Source organism: Gallus gallus, chromosome 22 (genome assembly GCF_016699485.2).
Source record: "Gallus gallus isolate bGalGal1 chromosome 22, bGalGal1.mat.broiler.GRCg7b, whole genome shotgun sequence".
Lineage (NCBI taxonomy): Eukaryota > Metazoa > Chordata > Aves > Galliformes > Phasianidae > Gallus > Gallus gallus.
Genome location: NC_052553.1, coordinates 1,453,180 through 1,468,007, shown reverse-complemented (window position 1 = coordinate 1,468,007; position 14,828 = coordinate 1,453,180). Strand labels below are relative to the sequence as shown.

The 14,828-nt window shown below is 60.7% G+C and overlaps 2 protein-coding genes and 1 non-coding gene across 16 annotated transcripts in view; 2 read left to right on the top strand and 1 right to left on the bottom strand.

Annotated features, from left to right (window-relative positions):
* The first annotated feature begins 79 nt into the window (after window positions 1–79).
* LOC121107411 lies at window positions 80–2,766 on the top strand. The gene is made up of 3 exons (XR_005841493.1): window positions 80–272; window positions 1,282–1,388; window positions 2,403–2,766. It is a non-coding gene; the product is annotated as an uncharacterized LOC121107411 (transcript).
* Window positions 2,767–5,830: 3,064 nt separating this feature from the next.
* Window positions 5,831–9,086, top strand: LOC107051325 (uncharacterized protein C8orf58 homolog). The gene is made up of 3 exons (XM_025142940.3): window positions 5,831–8,008; window positions 8,474–8,559; window positions 8,629–9,086. The coding sequence occupies exons 1-3, from the start codon at window positions 5,833–5,835 to the stop codon at window positions 8,701–8,703; spliced, it is 2,337 nt and encodes a 778-aa protein (XP_024998708.3). The 5' UTR covers window positions 5,831–5,832; the 3' UTR covers window positions 8,704–9,086.
* A 517-nt stretch (window positions 9,087–9,603) lies between these two features.
* BIN3 (bridging integrator 3) overlaps window positions 9,604–14,828 on the bottom strand; it is a 30,229-nt gene continuing 25,004 nt past the window's right edge. For 13 of the 14 annotated variants that reach the window (XM_040651509.2, XM_040651507.2, XM_046903486.1 and 10 more), the window contains 2 exons: window positions 14,337–14,471; window positions 9,604–12,589 (listed from right to left, as the gene is read on the bottom strand). In XM_040651509.2, the coding sequence (XP_040507443.1) occupies window positions 12,443–12,589; window positions 14,337–14,471 (282 nt within the window). In that variant the 3' untranslated portion in view covers window positions 9,604–12,442. The remainder of the gene's footprint in view (window positions 12,590–14,336; window positions 14,472–14,828) is intronic. The other variant, XM_046903484.1, reaches the window with a different exon arrangement.

The window sequence follows — 14,828 nt, the reverse complement described above, 5'->3', positions numbered from 1 at the left end:
CCGCCCCACAGCACACCGCCCCACAGCCCAGAGCCCCACAGCCCCCAACCCCACAGCCCCCAACCCCACAACTTCCAACCCTACAGCCCCCAACCCCACAGCCCCCAACCCCACAGCCCCCAGCCCCACACATGGCAGCAGAGCAGGGCCGCGGTGACCCCGCTGTGCACCCACCCTCTCCTCGGCATTGGGACTTCACCCCCTGCCCGGCCCCACTGCTGCCCCACAGCCGACCCACTGCAGCGAATCCCACTGCGGGGCCCCGTGAGCAGGTGAGCAGTGCTGTGCCCTCTGCCCTATGGGGCAGCCCCATATCACCCTATAGGGGCAGCCCCATACTATCATATAGGAGCAGCCCCATATCACCCTTATAGGAGCAGCCCCTCATCACCCTATAAGAGCAGCCCCTCATCACCTTATGGGGGCTGCCCCATATCGCCCTATAGGGGCAGCCCCATACTATCATATAGGAGCAGCCCCATATCACCCTTATAGGAGCAGCCCCCTATCATCCTTATAGGAGCAGCCCCTCATCACCTTATGGGGGCAGCCCCATATCACTCTATAGGAGCAGCCCCATACTATGATATAGGAGCGGCCCCATATCACCCTTATAGGAGCAGCCCCTCATCACCCTATAAGAGCAGCCCCTCATCACCTTATGGGGGCAGCCCCATATCACTCTATAGGGGCAGCCCCATACTATCATATAGGAGCAGCCCCATATCACCCTTATAGGGGCAGCCCCATATCGCCTATAGGAGCAGCCTCTCATCACCTTATGGGGGCTGCCCCATATCACCCTATAGGAGCAGCCCCATACTATCATATAGGAGCAGCCCCATACTATCATATAGGAACAGCCCCTCATCACCCTTATAGGAGCAGTCCCTCATCACCCTATAAGAGCAGCCCCTCATCACCTTATAGGGGCAGCCCCATATCACCCTATAGGAGCAGCCCCATACTATCATATAGGAACAGCCCCATACTATCATATAGGAGCAGCCCCATACTATCATATAGGAGCAGCCCCCTATCATCCTTATAGGAGCAGCCCCTCATCACCTTATAGGGGCAGCCCCATATCTCCCTATAGGGGCAGCCCTATATGACCTCTCCCTTCTCCCCACACAGCCCCCCCCCGCAGGAGGACCCCTCCCCCGCCCCGCGCCCACCTCCCCCCACCTCGGCTCCGAGACCCGATGGACCCCGTAAGTTTGGGGGGCGCCGATGTCCCGCTGCGGGTCGGGGCCCCCCCGCACTGTGGGTGCTCTGTAGGTACCGGGCGCTCTACGACTACCGACCCCAAAACGGAGATGAGTTGGAGCTGCGGGACGGAGACCGCCTGGATGTGCTGCAGTGCTGCGACGATGGGTGGTTTGTGGGTGCGTGTGGGGCACAGCTGTGGGGTGGGGTGGGAATGGGGTGGGAATGGGGATGGGGTGGGGATGGGGTGGGGTGGGATGGATGGGATGGGGATATGGAGATGGGATGGGGTGGGGTTGGGATGGGGTGGGAATGGGGATGGGATGGGGTGGGATGGGGTGGGATGGGGTGGTGTGGGATGGATGGGATGGGGATGTGGAGATGGGATGGGATGGGGTTGGGATGGGGTGGATGGGATGGGGATATCATGGAGATGGGATGGGGTTGGGATGGGGTTGGGATGGGATGGGATGGGATGGGATGGGGTAGTGTGGGATGGGATGGAATGGGATGGATGGGATGGGATGGGGTTGGGATGGGGATATCATGGAGATGGGATGGGATGGGATGGGGATGGAGATGGGATGGATGAGGTTGGGATGGAATGGGATGAGATGGAATGGGATGGAATGGGATGAATGGGATGGGATGGGGTGGGAATGGGGATGGCATGGGGTGGGATGGATGGGAAAGGATGGGATGGGACGGGGTGGGGTGGGATGGGATGAGGTTGGGATGGGGACGGGATGGGATGGATGGGATGGGATGGGGTTGGGATGGGGATATTATGGAGATAGGATGGAGATGGGATGGGATGGATGGGATAGGATGGGGTTGGGATGGGATGGGGTGGGATGGGGTGGGATGGGACGGGATGGAGATGGGATGGGGTGGGATGGGGTGGGGTGGGGTGGGGTGGGGATATCATGGAGATGGGATGGGATGGGGTGAGATGGGGTTGGGATGGGATGGGGTGGGAAAGGATGGGATGGGATGGGATGGGATGAGGTGGGGTGGGATGGGATGAGATTGGGATGGGAATGGGATGGGATGGAGATGGGGTGGGATGGGGTGGGATGGATGGGTTGGGGTATCACGGAGATGGGATGGGATGGAGATGGGATGGGGATGGGGTGGGGTGGGATGGGGTGTATGGGGTGGGGGCAATGCAGCCCCACTCACACCACCCCCAGGAGTGTCGCAGAGGACGCAGAAGTTCGGAACGTTCCCTGGGAATTACGTGGCACCGCTGTGACGCCCCCCTCCACCCCACACATCTGTGGGGCCGAAGCTCCTCCCAGCCCTATAGGGCCCCGAGCAGCGGCCGATCCGACCCCCACGGCCTCACTGTGCCCCTTCGCCTCCCCACGCTGCCTTCCTGCCCCACTGCTGTGGGGTCCCACTGCTATGGGGTCCCACCGCTATGGCGTCCCACCGCTATGGGGTCTCCCTGCTATGGGGTCTCCCTGCTATGTTGTCCCACTGCTATGGGGTCTCACCTCTATGGGGTCCCACATCCACTTCCGCATCCCTCATTAAAGTCAGCTCAGCCCCGGAGTGTTGGTGCTCATATGGGGATATTTGGGGTGGGGGTGGTTGTGGGGCGCTGTGGGGGGGCTGTAGGGGAAGCTGCTGTACGCTGTGGGGCTTTGAGCCCCGTCCCCCCCGACCTGTGGGGTTTCTCGTGGGTGGGGAACCCCCTCTGTGCCCCGATTTGTGGGGTTTTAGTGGGTAAAGACCCCCCCACCCCCCCAATCTGTGGGGCTTTTACTAAAAAGGGACCCTCCCCCTTCAATTTGTGGGGCTTTTGTGGGTAGGGACCCCCCACCCCCACCCCAAATTTATGGGGTTTTTCCTGGGTGGGAGCCCCCGCCTCACAATTTGTGGGGATTTTAGTGGGTAGAGACCCCCATCCCCCCATTTTATGGGGTTTTTAGTGGGTCAGACCCCCCCCCCCCCCCCCCCCAGTTTGTAGGGTTTTTAGTGTGTAGAGACCCCCATCTTCCCATTTTATGGGGTTTTAGTGGGTAGAGACCCTCATCCTCCCATTTTATGGGGTTTTAGTGGGTAGAGATCCACATCCCCCCATTTTATGGGGTTTTTAGTGGGTCAACCCCCCCCCCCCCATCCCCCAATTTTTAGGGTTTTTAGTGGGTAGAGACCCCCATCCCCCCAGTCTGCGGGGTTTTAGTGGGGAGGGATCCCCATCTCCCCATTTTATGGGGTTTTTAGTGGGCCAGACCCTCATCCCCCCAATTTGAAGGGCTTTTAGTGGGTAGAGACCCCCATCCCCCCATTTTATGGGGTTTTTAGTGGTTCAGACCCCCATTCCCCCAAGTTTGTAGGGTTTTTAGTGGGTAGAGACCCCCATCCCCCCATTTTATGGGGTTTTAGTGGGTAGAGACCCCCATCCCCCCAATTTGTGGGGTTTTAGTGGGTAGAGACCCCCATCCCCCCATTTTATGGGTTTTTTAGTGGGTCAGACCCCCCTCCCCCCAGTTTGTAGGGCTTTTAGTGGGTAGAGACCCCCACCCCCCCATTCTGTGGGGTTTTCTTAGCGGGACCCCCCTCACTCCCCCGACCTGTGGGGTTCTCGCTGGGAAGGGCCCCCATTCCCCACAGCTTATGGGGTTTTCTGCTGTGTGGGCGCCGTGCAGTCCCTGTGGGCGCCGCATTGCTGACATTCGTGGCCTCAAAGCACCCATTGTCCCTTTGCCATATAACTGCGCCCCCCCATTCCCCCCCCAACCCCAACCCCTCCCCACCCCCAAACCCCACAGCTGCCGCCGCCCCATAGCGGCCCTCCTCCCCTCCCACATCCAGTTGGGAACCAGTTGGGAACCAGTTGGGTGACGGGCGCTGTAGGGCCGCAGGGGATGGGGTGGCTGTAGGGGATGGGGTGGTTGTAGGGCGCAGACGGCGCCGGAGATGTGGGGCGCAAACGGCGCCGTCTGGAAGAGGAGGTTCAGCTGCTGTGAGTGTGGGGGGCAACGGGGGGGTCCGGGGGGGGGTCTGCAATGGGCTGCAATGCTGGGGGGCGGTGGGGGGTGCGGCTGTGGGGCCGCCCCATGGGGGGGACCCCGTGTGATGCCGTATGGGGGGCCCCGAGAGGCCCATCTCTGCCCCACAGGTGGGCATGGGGGGGCGGTGGGAGAGCGGCTGTGGGGCTGCATGGGGGCCCTATAGAACGTCACCTGGGGACCCTATATAGAACCAGACACAGACCCTATATAGAGCCACACACAGACCCTATATAGAGCCAGACACAGACCCTATATAGAGCCAAACACGGACCCTATATAGAGCCAGACACAGACCCTATATAGAGCCACACACAGACCCTATGTAGAGCCACCCAGAGACCCTATATAGAGCCAGACACAGACCCTATATAGAGCCACACACAGACCCTATGTAGAGCCAGACACAGACCCTATGTAGAGCCAGACACAGACCCTATATAGAGCCACACAGAGACCCTATATAGAGCCACACACAGACCCTATGTAGAGCCACCCAGAGACCCTATATAGAGCCACACACAGACCCTATATAGAGCCAGACACAGACCCTATATAGAGCCACCCAGAGACCCTATATAGAGCCACCCACAGACCCTATGTAGAGCCACCCAGAGACCCTATATAGTGTCACACACAGACCTTATATGGTGGCACCTGGGGACCCTATATAATGTCACCTGGGGACCCTATATGGTGCCAACTGCAGACCCTATATAGAGCCACCCACAGACCCTATATGGTGTCACCTGGAGACCCTATATAGAGCCACCCAGGGACCCTATATAATGTCACCTGGGGACCCTCTATGGTGTCACCCTGGGACCCCATAGGATGCCACCATATAGGGGACCCTATATAGAGCCACCCACAGACCCTATATGGTGTCACCTGGGGACCCTATATAGAGCCACCCAGGGACCCTATATAATGTCAGCTGGGGACCCTATATAGAGCCACCCACAGACCCTATATGGTGCCAACTGCAGACCCTATATGGTGCCACCTGGGGACCCTCTATGGTGTCACCTGGGGACTCCATAGGATTCCACCCAGGGACCCTATATAGAGCCAGCCAGGGACCCTATATAATGTCACCTGGGGACCCTCTATGGTGTCACCCTGGGACCCCATAGGATGCCACCATATAGGGGACCCTATATAGAGCCACCCAGGGACCCTATATGTCACCTGGGGACCCTCTATGGTGTCACCCTGGGACCACATAGGATGCCACCAGGGGACCCTATATAGAGCACCCCAGGGACCCTCTATGGTGTCCCCCGGGGCCCTATAGGATGCCACCATATAGGGGACCCTATATAGAGCCCCCCGGGGGCCCTCTGTGGTGTCCCCTGGGGCCCCCATAGGATGCCACCATATAGGGGACCCTATATAGAGCCCGCCAGGGGCCCTCTGTGGTGTCCCCCGGGGCCCTATAGGATTCCCCCCCTCCCGCCCCACAGATGCTCCCCATGAGGCGCAGTGCTGCACAGCGCCCCCCCCCCGCAGTGTTTACCGCCGACTGCACGACGACCCCCGGGGGGACCCCACTTCCGGCGCCCCCCCCCCAAAACCCCAATCCGAGGACCCCCGAGAGGAGATGGGCGGCGCTGAAACCTCACCCCGACCCGTTTGTGGGGTCACGGCCGGGAGACCCCAAAAGGGACGTGGCGCTGAGACCCCCCGCAGCCGCAGCTGCATCCGCAGGCAGAGACGGCGCGGCGGGGCCGGGGGGGACCCCAAAGACTGCGGCGGTGGGGACCCCAAAACCCGGGGCGATGGGAACCCCGAGGAGCGCGGCAATGGGGACCCCATAAACTGTGCCATCGGGGACCCCAAAGCTCATGGTATTTGGGTCCCCAGAAAGCGTGACATTGGAGACCCCAAAGACTGTGGCAATGGGGACCCCATAAACTGTGCCATTGGGGACCCCAAAACCTGTGCCATTGGGGACCCCAAAGCTCACGGTATTTGGGTCCCCAGAAAGAATGGCATTGAAGACCCCAAAGACTGTGGCAATGGGGACCCCATAAACTGTGCCATGGGGGACCCCAAGGAGTGCGGCAATGGGGACCCCATAAACTGTGCCATGGGGGACCCCAAAGCTCACGGTATTTGGGTCCCCAGAGAGTGCGGCATTGGAGACCCCAAAGACTGTGGCAATGGGGACCCCAAAGACTGTGCCATTGGGGACCCCAAAACCTGTGCCATTGGGGACCCCATAAACTGCGCCATTGGGGACCTCGAGGAGTGCGGCAATGGGGACCCCATAAACTGTGCCATGGGGGACCCCAAAGCTCACGGTATTTGGGTCCCCAGAGAGCGTGGCATTGGAGACCCCAAAGACTGTGGCAATGGGGACCCCAAAAACTGTGCCATGGGGGATCCCAAACAATGCAGAATTGGGGTTCCCAAGGAGTGTGGCGAAAGGGACCCCAAAGAGCATTGGAATGGGGTGCCCAAAGGCCGTGCTATATGGGACCCCAAAAGCTGTGCCATTGGGAACCCCAAAAGCTGTGCCATTGTGGACATCAAAAGCTGTCCCACTGGGGACCCCCAAAGCTATGCCACTGGGGGCCCTAAGAGCTGCACTATTGGGGACTCTAAAAGCTGCGCCATTGGGAACCCCAAAAGCTGTGCCACTAGGGACCCTAAAAGCTGTCCCATTGGGAACCCCAAAAGCTTCACCATTGGGGACCCTAAAAGCTGCGCCATTGGGGACCCCCAAAGCTGCGCCATTGGGAACCCTAAAAGCTGCACCAGTGGGGACCCCCAAAACTATGTCACCGGGTTCCCTAAGAGCTGCGCCATTGGGAACCCCAAAAGCTGCACCACTGGAGACCCTAAAAGCTGTGCCATTGGGGACCCCCAAAGCTTTGCCATTGGGTTCCCTAAGAGCTGCGCCATTGGGGACCCCAAAAGCTGCGCCATTGGGAACCCTAAAAGCTGCGCCATTGGGGACCCCAAAATCTGCACCATTGGGGAACCCCAAAGCTATGCCACCGGGTTCCCTAAGAGCTGTGCCATTGAGAACCCTAAAAACTGTGCTACTGGGGACCCTAAGAGCTGCGCCATTGGGAACCCCCAAAGCTACGCCATTGGGTTTCCTAAGAGCTGCGCCATTGGGGACCCCAAAATCTGCACCACTGGGGACCCCCAAAGCTGTGCCATTGGAGACCGCCAAAGCTGCGCCATTGGGAACCCTAAAAGCTGCGCCATTGGGGACCCCCAAAGCTGCGCCACTGGGGACCCTAAAAGCTGTGCCATTGGGGACCCCCAAAGCTGTGCCATTGGGGACCCCAAAAACCGCACCATTGGGGACCCCCAAAGCTGCGCCATTGGGTTCCCTAAGAGCTGCGCCATTGGGAACCCCAAAAGCTGCGCCATTGGGGACCCCCAAAGCTGCGCCATTGGGGACCCTAAAAGCTGTGCCACTGGAGACCGCCAAAGCTACGCCATTGGGTTCCCTAAGAGCTGCGCCATTGGGAACCCCAAAAGCTGCGCCATTGGGGACCCCCAAAGCTGCGCCGTCGCGGCCGCCCCCCCCGCCGCGGGGTTGCGGTACCTGGAGCTCATCTGCCGCACGATGGAGCGCGTGGCGCGGCTGCAGGAGGACAACCGCCGGCTGCGGCAGTGGGGGGGGGCGGCGCGGGCCGGGGGGGGTCCCGGATCTCTGCGCGCCCCACAGCGCCCCCCGACCGACGGCGGCGGCGATTTGGGGACGGGGAGAGCGGAGCGCTTCCGGACGCGTTCGTGTTCCGACAGCCGCGTGGCAGGTGGGTGAGGGGGGGCGCCCCATCGCCGGGGGTCCCATCCCATTGCTGTGGGTCCGCCCCATTGCTGGGGGTCCATCCCATTGCTGGGGGTCCGCCCCATTGCTGTGGGTCCGCCCCATTGCTGGGGGTCCCATCCCCGTTGCCCTGAGTCCGCCCCATTGCTTGGGGCCCACTCCATTACTATGGGTCCGCCCCATTGCTGGGGGTCCGCCCCATTGTTGGGGGTCCCATCCCCATTGCTGGGGGTCCTCCCCATTGCTGGGTGTCCATCCCATTGCTGTGGGTCTGCCCCATTGCTGAGGGTTCCATCCCCATTGCTGGGGGTCCGCCCCATTGCTTGGGGTCCACCCCATTGCTGGGGGTCCACCCCATTGCTTGGGGTCCACCCCATTACTATGGGTCTGCCCCATTGCTGTGGGTCCGCCCCATTGCTGTGGGTCGGCCCCACTGTTGTCTCCCCCGCAGCGCACAGCCCCACACGGCAGTGGGGGCACTCCGTCAGCTCCCCCACCCTGCTGGATCCCACCGAGCCCCCCCCGGCGCCCCATAAGGTATGTGGGGCGCACACAGTGGGGTCATTGGGGTCCCCCCGCCCCACTGACGGCCGCCTCTCCCCACAGGACGGCCGCTCTCATTGGGGTCGGGTGAAGGTGCTGCTCAACCGCTTCACCCGGCGCTCACTGCGGGGCCGCTGACCCACAGCCGCCCCATAGTGCGGCGCCCCACACGGTGTGGGGTCACAGCCCCACACTGCACCGCAGCTCAGCCTGGGGCTGGACCCCCCCACCCTCCGACCCCAACCCTGACCTTAATCCTATCCCTCACCCCATAACCCCAACCCTGACCCCAACCCTGACCTTAACCCTAATCCTGACCCCCCCGACCCCAACCCTGACCTTAACCCTATCCCTCACCCCATAACCAACCCTGACCCCAACCCTGACCTCAGTCCTAATCCTGACTCCCCCAACCCTGACCCCAACCCTGACCTTAACCCTAATCCTGACCCCCCCGACCCCCAACCCTCACCCCAACCCCTCAACCCTGACCTTAACCCTATCCCCCACCCCATAACCCCGACCCCAACCCCAACTCCCAGCCCCAACCCTGACCTTTAACCCCACCCCTCCCCGACCCCGAACCCCAAACTCCATCCTTAACCACCCCAACCCCAACCCCAACCCCAACCCCAATCCCAATCCCAACCCTGACCCCAACCCCTCAACCCTGACCCCAATCCTGACCTCAGTCCTAATCCTGATCCCCCCAAACCCTGACCCCCAACCCTGACCTTAATCCCACTCCTGACCCCCCAACCCTGACCCCCTAACCCAGACCTTAACCCTATCCCTCACCCCATAACCCTCACCCCAACCCCAACCCTCAGCCCCCCAACCCCGACCCCAATCCCAATCCCAACCCCAACCCCAATCCCAACCCCGACCCCAATCCCAACCCTGACCCCAATCCCAATCCCAATCCCAACCCTAATCCTAACCCCGACCCCAATCCCAATCCCAATCCCAACCCCAACCCCGACCCCAATCCCAACCCCAACCCCTCCCCCCCCCAATAAACACTCTGACGCCTTCGGCCCCATTTCCCATCGCTTTTACTCCCATTCCCCCCTTTCTGATTGGGGACCCCCATTGTGGGGCGCAGAGCGCAGCGCTGCCGGCAGAGGGCAGCAGCGCCCCCTGCAATTAACGGCCCTCATTAACGACCGCCATCGCGTCCGGTCACGTGACGATGCGCACGAGGGGGGGGGGGCAGATATAGGGCCGTTGTTTGGGGGGGGGGGGGGGGGGGGGGGGGGGGGGGGGGGGCATATGGGGGCACTGCTTATGGGGGTCATCGGGGGGGCCCATAGTGGAGGAACCCCACTGTGCCCCCCCTACAAGGAGGTACGGCGTCTATATGGGGGCACACTGTCCCTATGGGGTCACAATCAGTATATGGGGGCACACTGTCCCTATGGGGTCACACTGGGTGTGTATGGGGTCACACAGTCTATATGGGGTCCCACAGTCCCTGTGGTGTCACATTGTGTATGAGGTCCCCACTGTCCCTATGGGGTCCCACAGTCCCTATGGGGTCCCACATCTGTATGGGGTCATAGTGTTTCTATGGGGTCCCAGTCCCTATGGAGTCCCAGTCCCTGTGGGGTCCCACATCCCTATGGGGTCACCGTCCCTATGGGGTCCCACATCCCTATGAGGCCCCACATCCCTACGGAGTCCCAGTCCCAATGGGGTCGCACATTCCCTATGGGGTCGCAGTGTACATGGGGTCGCACATTCCCTATGGGGTCCCACATCCCTATGGGCTCACAGTGTGTATGGGGTCGCACATTCCCTATGGGGTCGCACATCCCAATGGGGTCCCACATCCCTATGGGCTCACAGTGTATATGGGGTTGCACATTCCCTATGGGGTCGCAGTCCCTATGGGGTCCCACAGTCCCAATGGGGTCCCACATCCCTATGGGGTCGCAGTCCCTATGGGGTCCCACATCCCTATGGGGTCGCACATCCCTATGGGCTCACAGTGTATATGGGGCCCCACATCCTTATGGGGTCGCAGTGTATATGGGGTCCCACATCCCTATGGGGTCGCAGTGTGTATGGGGTCCCAGTCCCAATGGGGTCCCACATCCCTATGGGGTCGCACATCCCTATGGGCTCACAGTGTATATGGGGTCACACATCCCTATGGGGTCACAGTCCCTATGGGGTCCCACATCCCTATGAGGCCCCACATCCCTATGGAGTCCCAGTCCCAATGGGGTCCCACAGTCCCAATGGGGTTGCATATTCCCTATGGGGTCGCACATTCCCTATGGGGTCGCACAGTCCCAATGGGGTCACACGTTCCCTATGGGGTCGCAGTGTGTATGGGGTCGCACATCCCTATGGGGTCGCACGTTCCCTATGGGGTCCCGGTCCCAATGGGGTCGCACATCCCTATGGGGTCGCAGTGTATATGGGGTCGCACATCCCTATGGGGTCGCACAGTCCCAATGGGGTCGCACATCCCAATGGGGTCGCACGTTCCCTATGGGGTCGCACATCCCAATGGGGTCGCACATCCCAATGGGGTCGCACGTTCCCTATGGGGTCGCACATCCCAATGGGGTCGCACATCCCAATGGGGTCGCACGTTCCCTATGGGGTCGCACATCCCAATGGGGTCGCACATCCCAATGGGGTCGCACGTTCCCTATGGGGTCGCACATCCCAATGGGGTCGCACATCCCTATGGGGTCGCACGTTCCCTATGGGGTCGCACATCCCAATGGGGTCGCACATCCCCATGGGGTCGCACGTTCCCTATGGGGTCGCACATCCCTATGGGGTCGCACATCCCAATGGGGTCGCACATCCCTATGGGGTCGCACATTCCCTATGGGGTCGCACGTTCCCTATGGGGTCGCACATCCCAATGGGGTCGCACGTTCCCTATGGGGTCGCACATCCCAATGGGGTCGCACATCCCCATGGGGTCGCACGTTCCCTATGGGGTCGCACATCCCAATGGGGTCGCACGTTCCCTATGGGGTCGCACATCCCAATGGGGTCGCACATCCCCATGGGGTCGCACGTTCCCTATGGGGTCGCACATCCCTATGGGGTCGCACATCCCAATGGGGTCGCACGTTCCCTATGGGGTCGCACATCCCAATGGGGTCGCACATCCCAATGGGGTCGCACGTTCCCTATGGGGTTGCACATCCCAATGGGGTCGCACATCCCTATGGGGTCGCACGTTCCCTATGGGGTCGCACATCCCAATGGGGTCGCACATCCCCATGGGGTCGCACGTTCCCTATGGGGTCGCACATCCCTATGGGGTCGCACATCCCAATGGGGTCGCACATCCCAATGGGGTCGCACGTTCCCTATGGGGTCGCACATCCCAATGGGGTCGCACATCCCTATGGGGTCGCACGTTCCCTATGGGGTCGCACATCCCAATGGGGTCGCACATCCCCATGGGGTCGCACGTTCCCTATGGGGTCGCACATCCCTATGGGGTCGCACATCCCAATGGGGTCGCACATCCCTATGGGGTCGCACGTTCCCTATGGGGTCGCACGTTCCCTATGGGGTCGCACATCCCAATGGGGTCGCACGTTCCCTATGGGGTCGCACATCCCAATGGGGTCGCACATCCCCATGGGGTCGCACGTTCCCTATGGGGTCGCACATCCCAATGGGGTCGCACGTTCCCTATGGGGTCGCACATCCCAATGGGGTCGCACATCCCCATGGGGTCGCACGTTCCCTATGGGGTCGCACATCCCAATGGGGTCGCACGTTCCCTATGGGGTCGCACATCCCTATGGGGTCGCACGTTCCCTATGGGGTCGCACATCCCTATGGGGTCGCACGTTCCCTACGGGGTGCCGCGTCCCGCGGCGCGGCGCCGCAGCGCTCAGTCGTCTCCCACAATGCTGAGCGCCCGCAGCTCTCCGAGCCGCCCCTCATTCTCGCGCTCCCGCAGTTCGTCGCTGAGCGCCGCGCGGCCGATCTGCGCCGTGAGGTCCCCAAAGATGGAGCGCATCTCCGAGTAGAACACCACCTGCAGGGGGCGCCACCGCCGGCCGCTGTGCGCTCCATGGCCACGGCCGGCGCTGTGTGTGCCCTATGGGCACTGCCGGCCCTATATGTGCCCTATGGGTACTGCCGGCCCTATATGTGCCCTATGGGCACTGCCGGCCCTATATGTGCCCTATGGGCACTGCTGGCCCTATAACAGCGCTGTGCTGTATGGGCACTGCCGGCCCTATATGTGCCCTATGGGCACTGCTGGCCCTATAACAGCGCTGTGCTCTATGGGCACTGCCGGCCCTATATGTGCCCTATGGGCACTGCTGGCACTATTGGTGCTCTATGGGCACTGCCGGCCCTATATGTGCCCTATGGGCACTGCTGGCACTATTGGTGCTCTATGGGCACTGCCGGCCCTATATGTGCCCTATGGGCACTGCCGGCCCTATAACAGCGCTGTGCTCTATGGGCACTGCCGGCCCTATATGTGCCCTATGGGCACTGATGGCCCTATATGTGCCCTATGGGCACTGCTGGCCCTATATGTGCTCTATGGGTACTGCTGGCCCTATATGTGCTCTATGGGTACTGATGGCCCTATATGTGCCCTATGGGCACTGCTGGCCCTATATGTGCTCTATGGGCACTGCCGGCACTATTGGTGCTCTATGGGCACTGATGGCCCTATATGTGCCCTATGGGCACTGATGGCCCTATAACAGCGCTGTGCTTTATGGGATATGGGGATATGGGATATAGGATATGGGCTATAGGATATGGGATGTGGGATATAGGATATGGGCTGTGGGCTATGGGATATGGGATGTGGGGATATGGGATATGGGGATATGGGATGTGGGCTATAGGACATGGGATGTGGGCTATGGGATGTGGGATGTGGGATATGGGCTATAGGATATGGGATATAGGATATGGGATATGGGATGTGGGATATAGGATATGGGCTACAGGATATGGGATGTGGGCTATGGGCTATGGGATATGGGCTATAGGACACGGGATGTGGGCTATGGGAAGTGGGCTATGGGCTATAGGATATGGGCTATAGGATATGGGCTGTAGGCTATGGGCTATAGGCTATGGGCTATGGGATGTGGGATGTGGGCTATGGGATGTGGGCTATAGGATATGGGATATAGGGTATGGGATGTGGGCTATAGGATATGGGCTATGGGATGTGGGCTATGGGATGTGGGCTATGGGCTATAGGATATGGGCTGTAGGATATGGGCTATAGGCTATGGGCTATGGGATGTGGGCTGTGGGATGTGTGGGCTATGGGATGTGTGGGCTATAGGATATGGGCTATGGGATGTGGGCTGTGGGATGTGGGCTATGGGATATGGGCTATAGGATATGGGCTATAGGCTATAGGCTGTGGGATGTGGGCTGTGGGCTGTGGGCTATGGGCTATAGGATATGGGCTATAGGATATGGGCTATAGGATATGGGCTGTAGGATATGGGCTATAGGCTATAGGCTATGGGCTGTGGGCTGTGGGATGTGTGGGCTATAGGATATGGGCTATGGGATGTGTGGGCTATAGGATATGGGCTATGGGCTATGGGATGTGTGGGCTATAGGATATGGGCTGTGGGCTGTGGGCTATGGGATGTGTGTGCTATAGGCTATGGGCTGTGGGCTGTGGGCTGTGGGATGTGTGTGCTATAGGCTATGGGCTGTGGGCTGTGGGCTGTGGGATGTGTGTGCTATAGGCTATGGGCTGTGGGATGTGGGCTGTGGGCTGTGGGTCCCACCTGCGCGCGGAGCAGCGCCTCAAAGCTCGGCGTGAAGTAATCGCTGCGGCTGCTGTAGAATTTGGGCATCTCCTGCAGCAGCTGTTGGTTTTTGGCTTCGAAGTCCGCCCTCACGGGGCGCAGCTCCTCCCGCGCCTATGGGGGGTGTGGGGTGGGGGCGCGGTGCGATCAGCGCCCCACAGCGACCCCACAGCGCAGCAATGGGAGCCCCGGCTGCCCCACGGCTGTGGGACGGCTGCGGGACACGGACAGCAACGACCCCACATCTGTGCCCCACAACTCCATGTTTGTGTCTGCAACCCCACCTCTGTGCCCCATAACCCCACATCTGTGCCCCACAACTCCATGTTTGTGCCCCACAACCCCACCTCTGTGCCCCATAACCCCACATCTGTGCCCCACAACTCCATGTTTGTGTCTCCAATCCATATCTGTGCCCCACAACCCCACATCTGTGCCCCACAACCCCATATCTGTGCCCCACAACCCCAC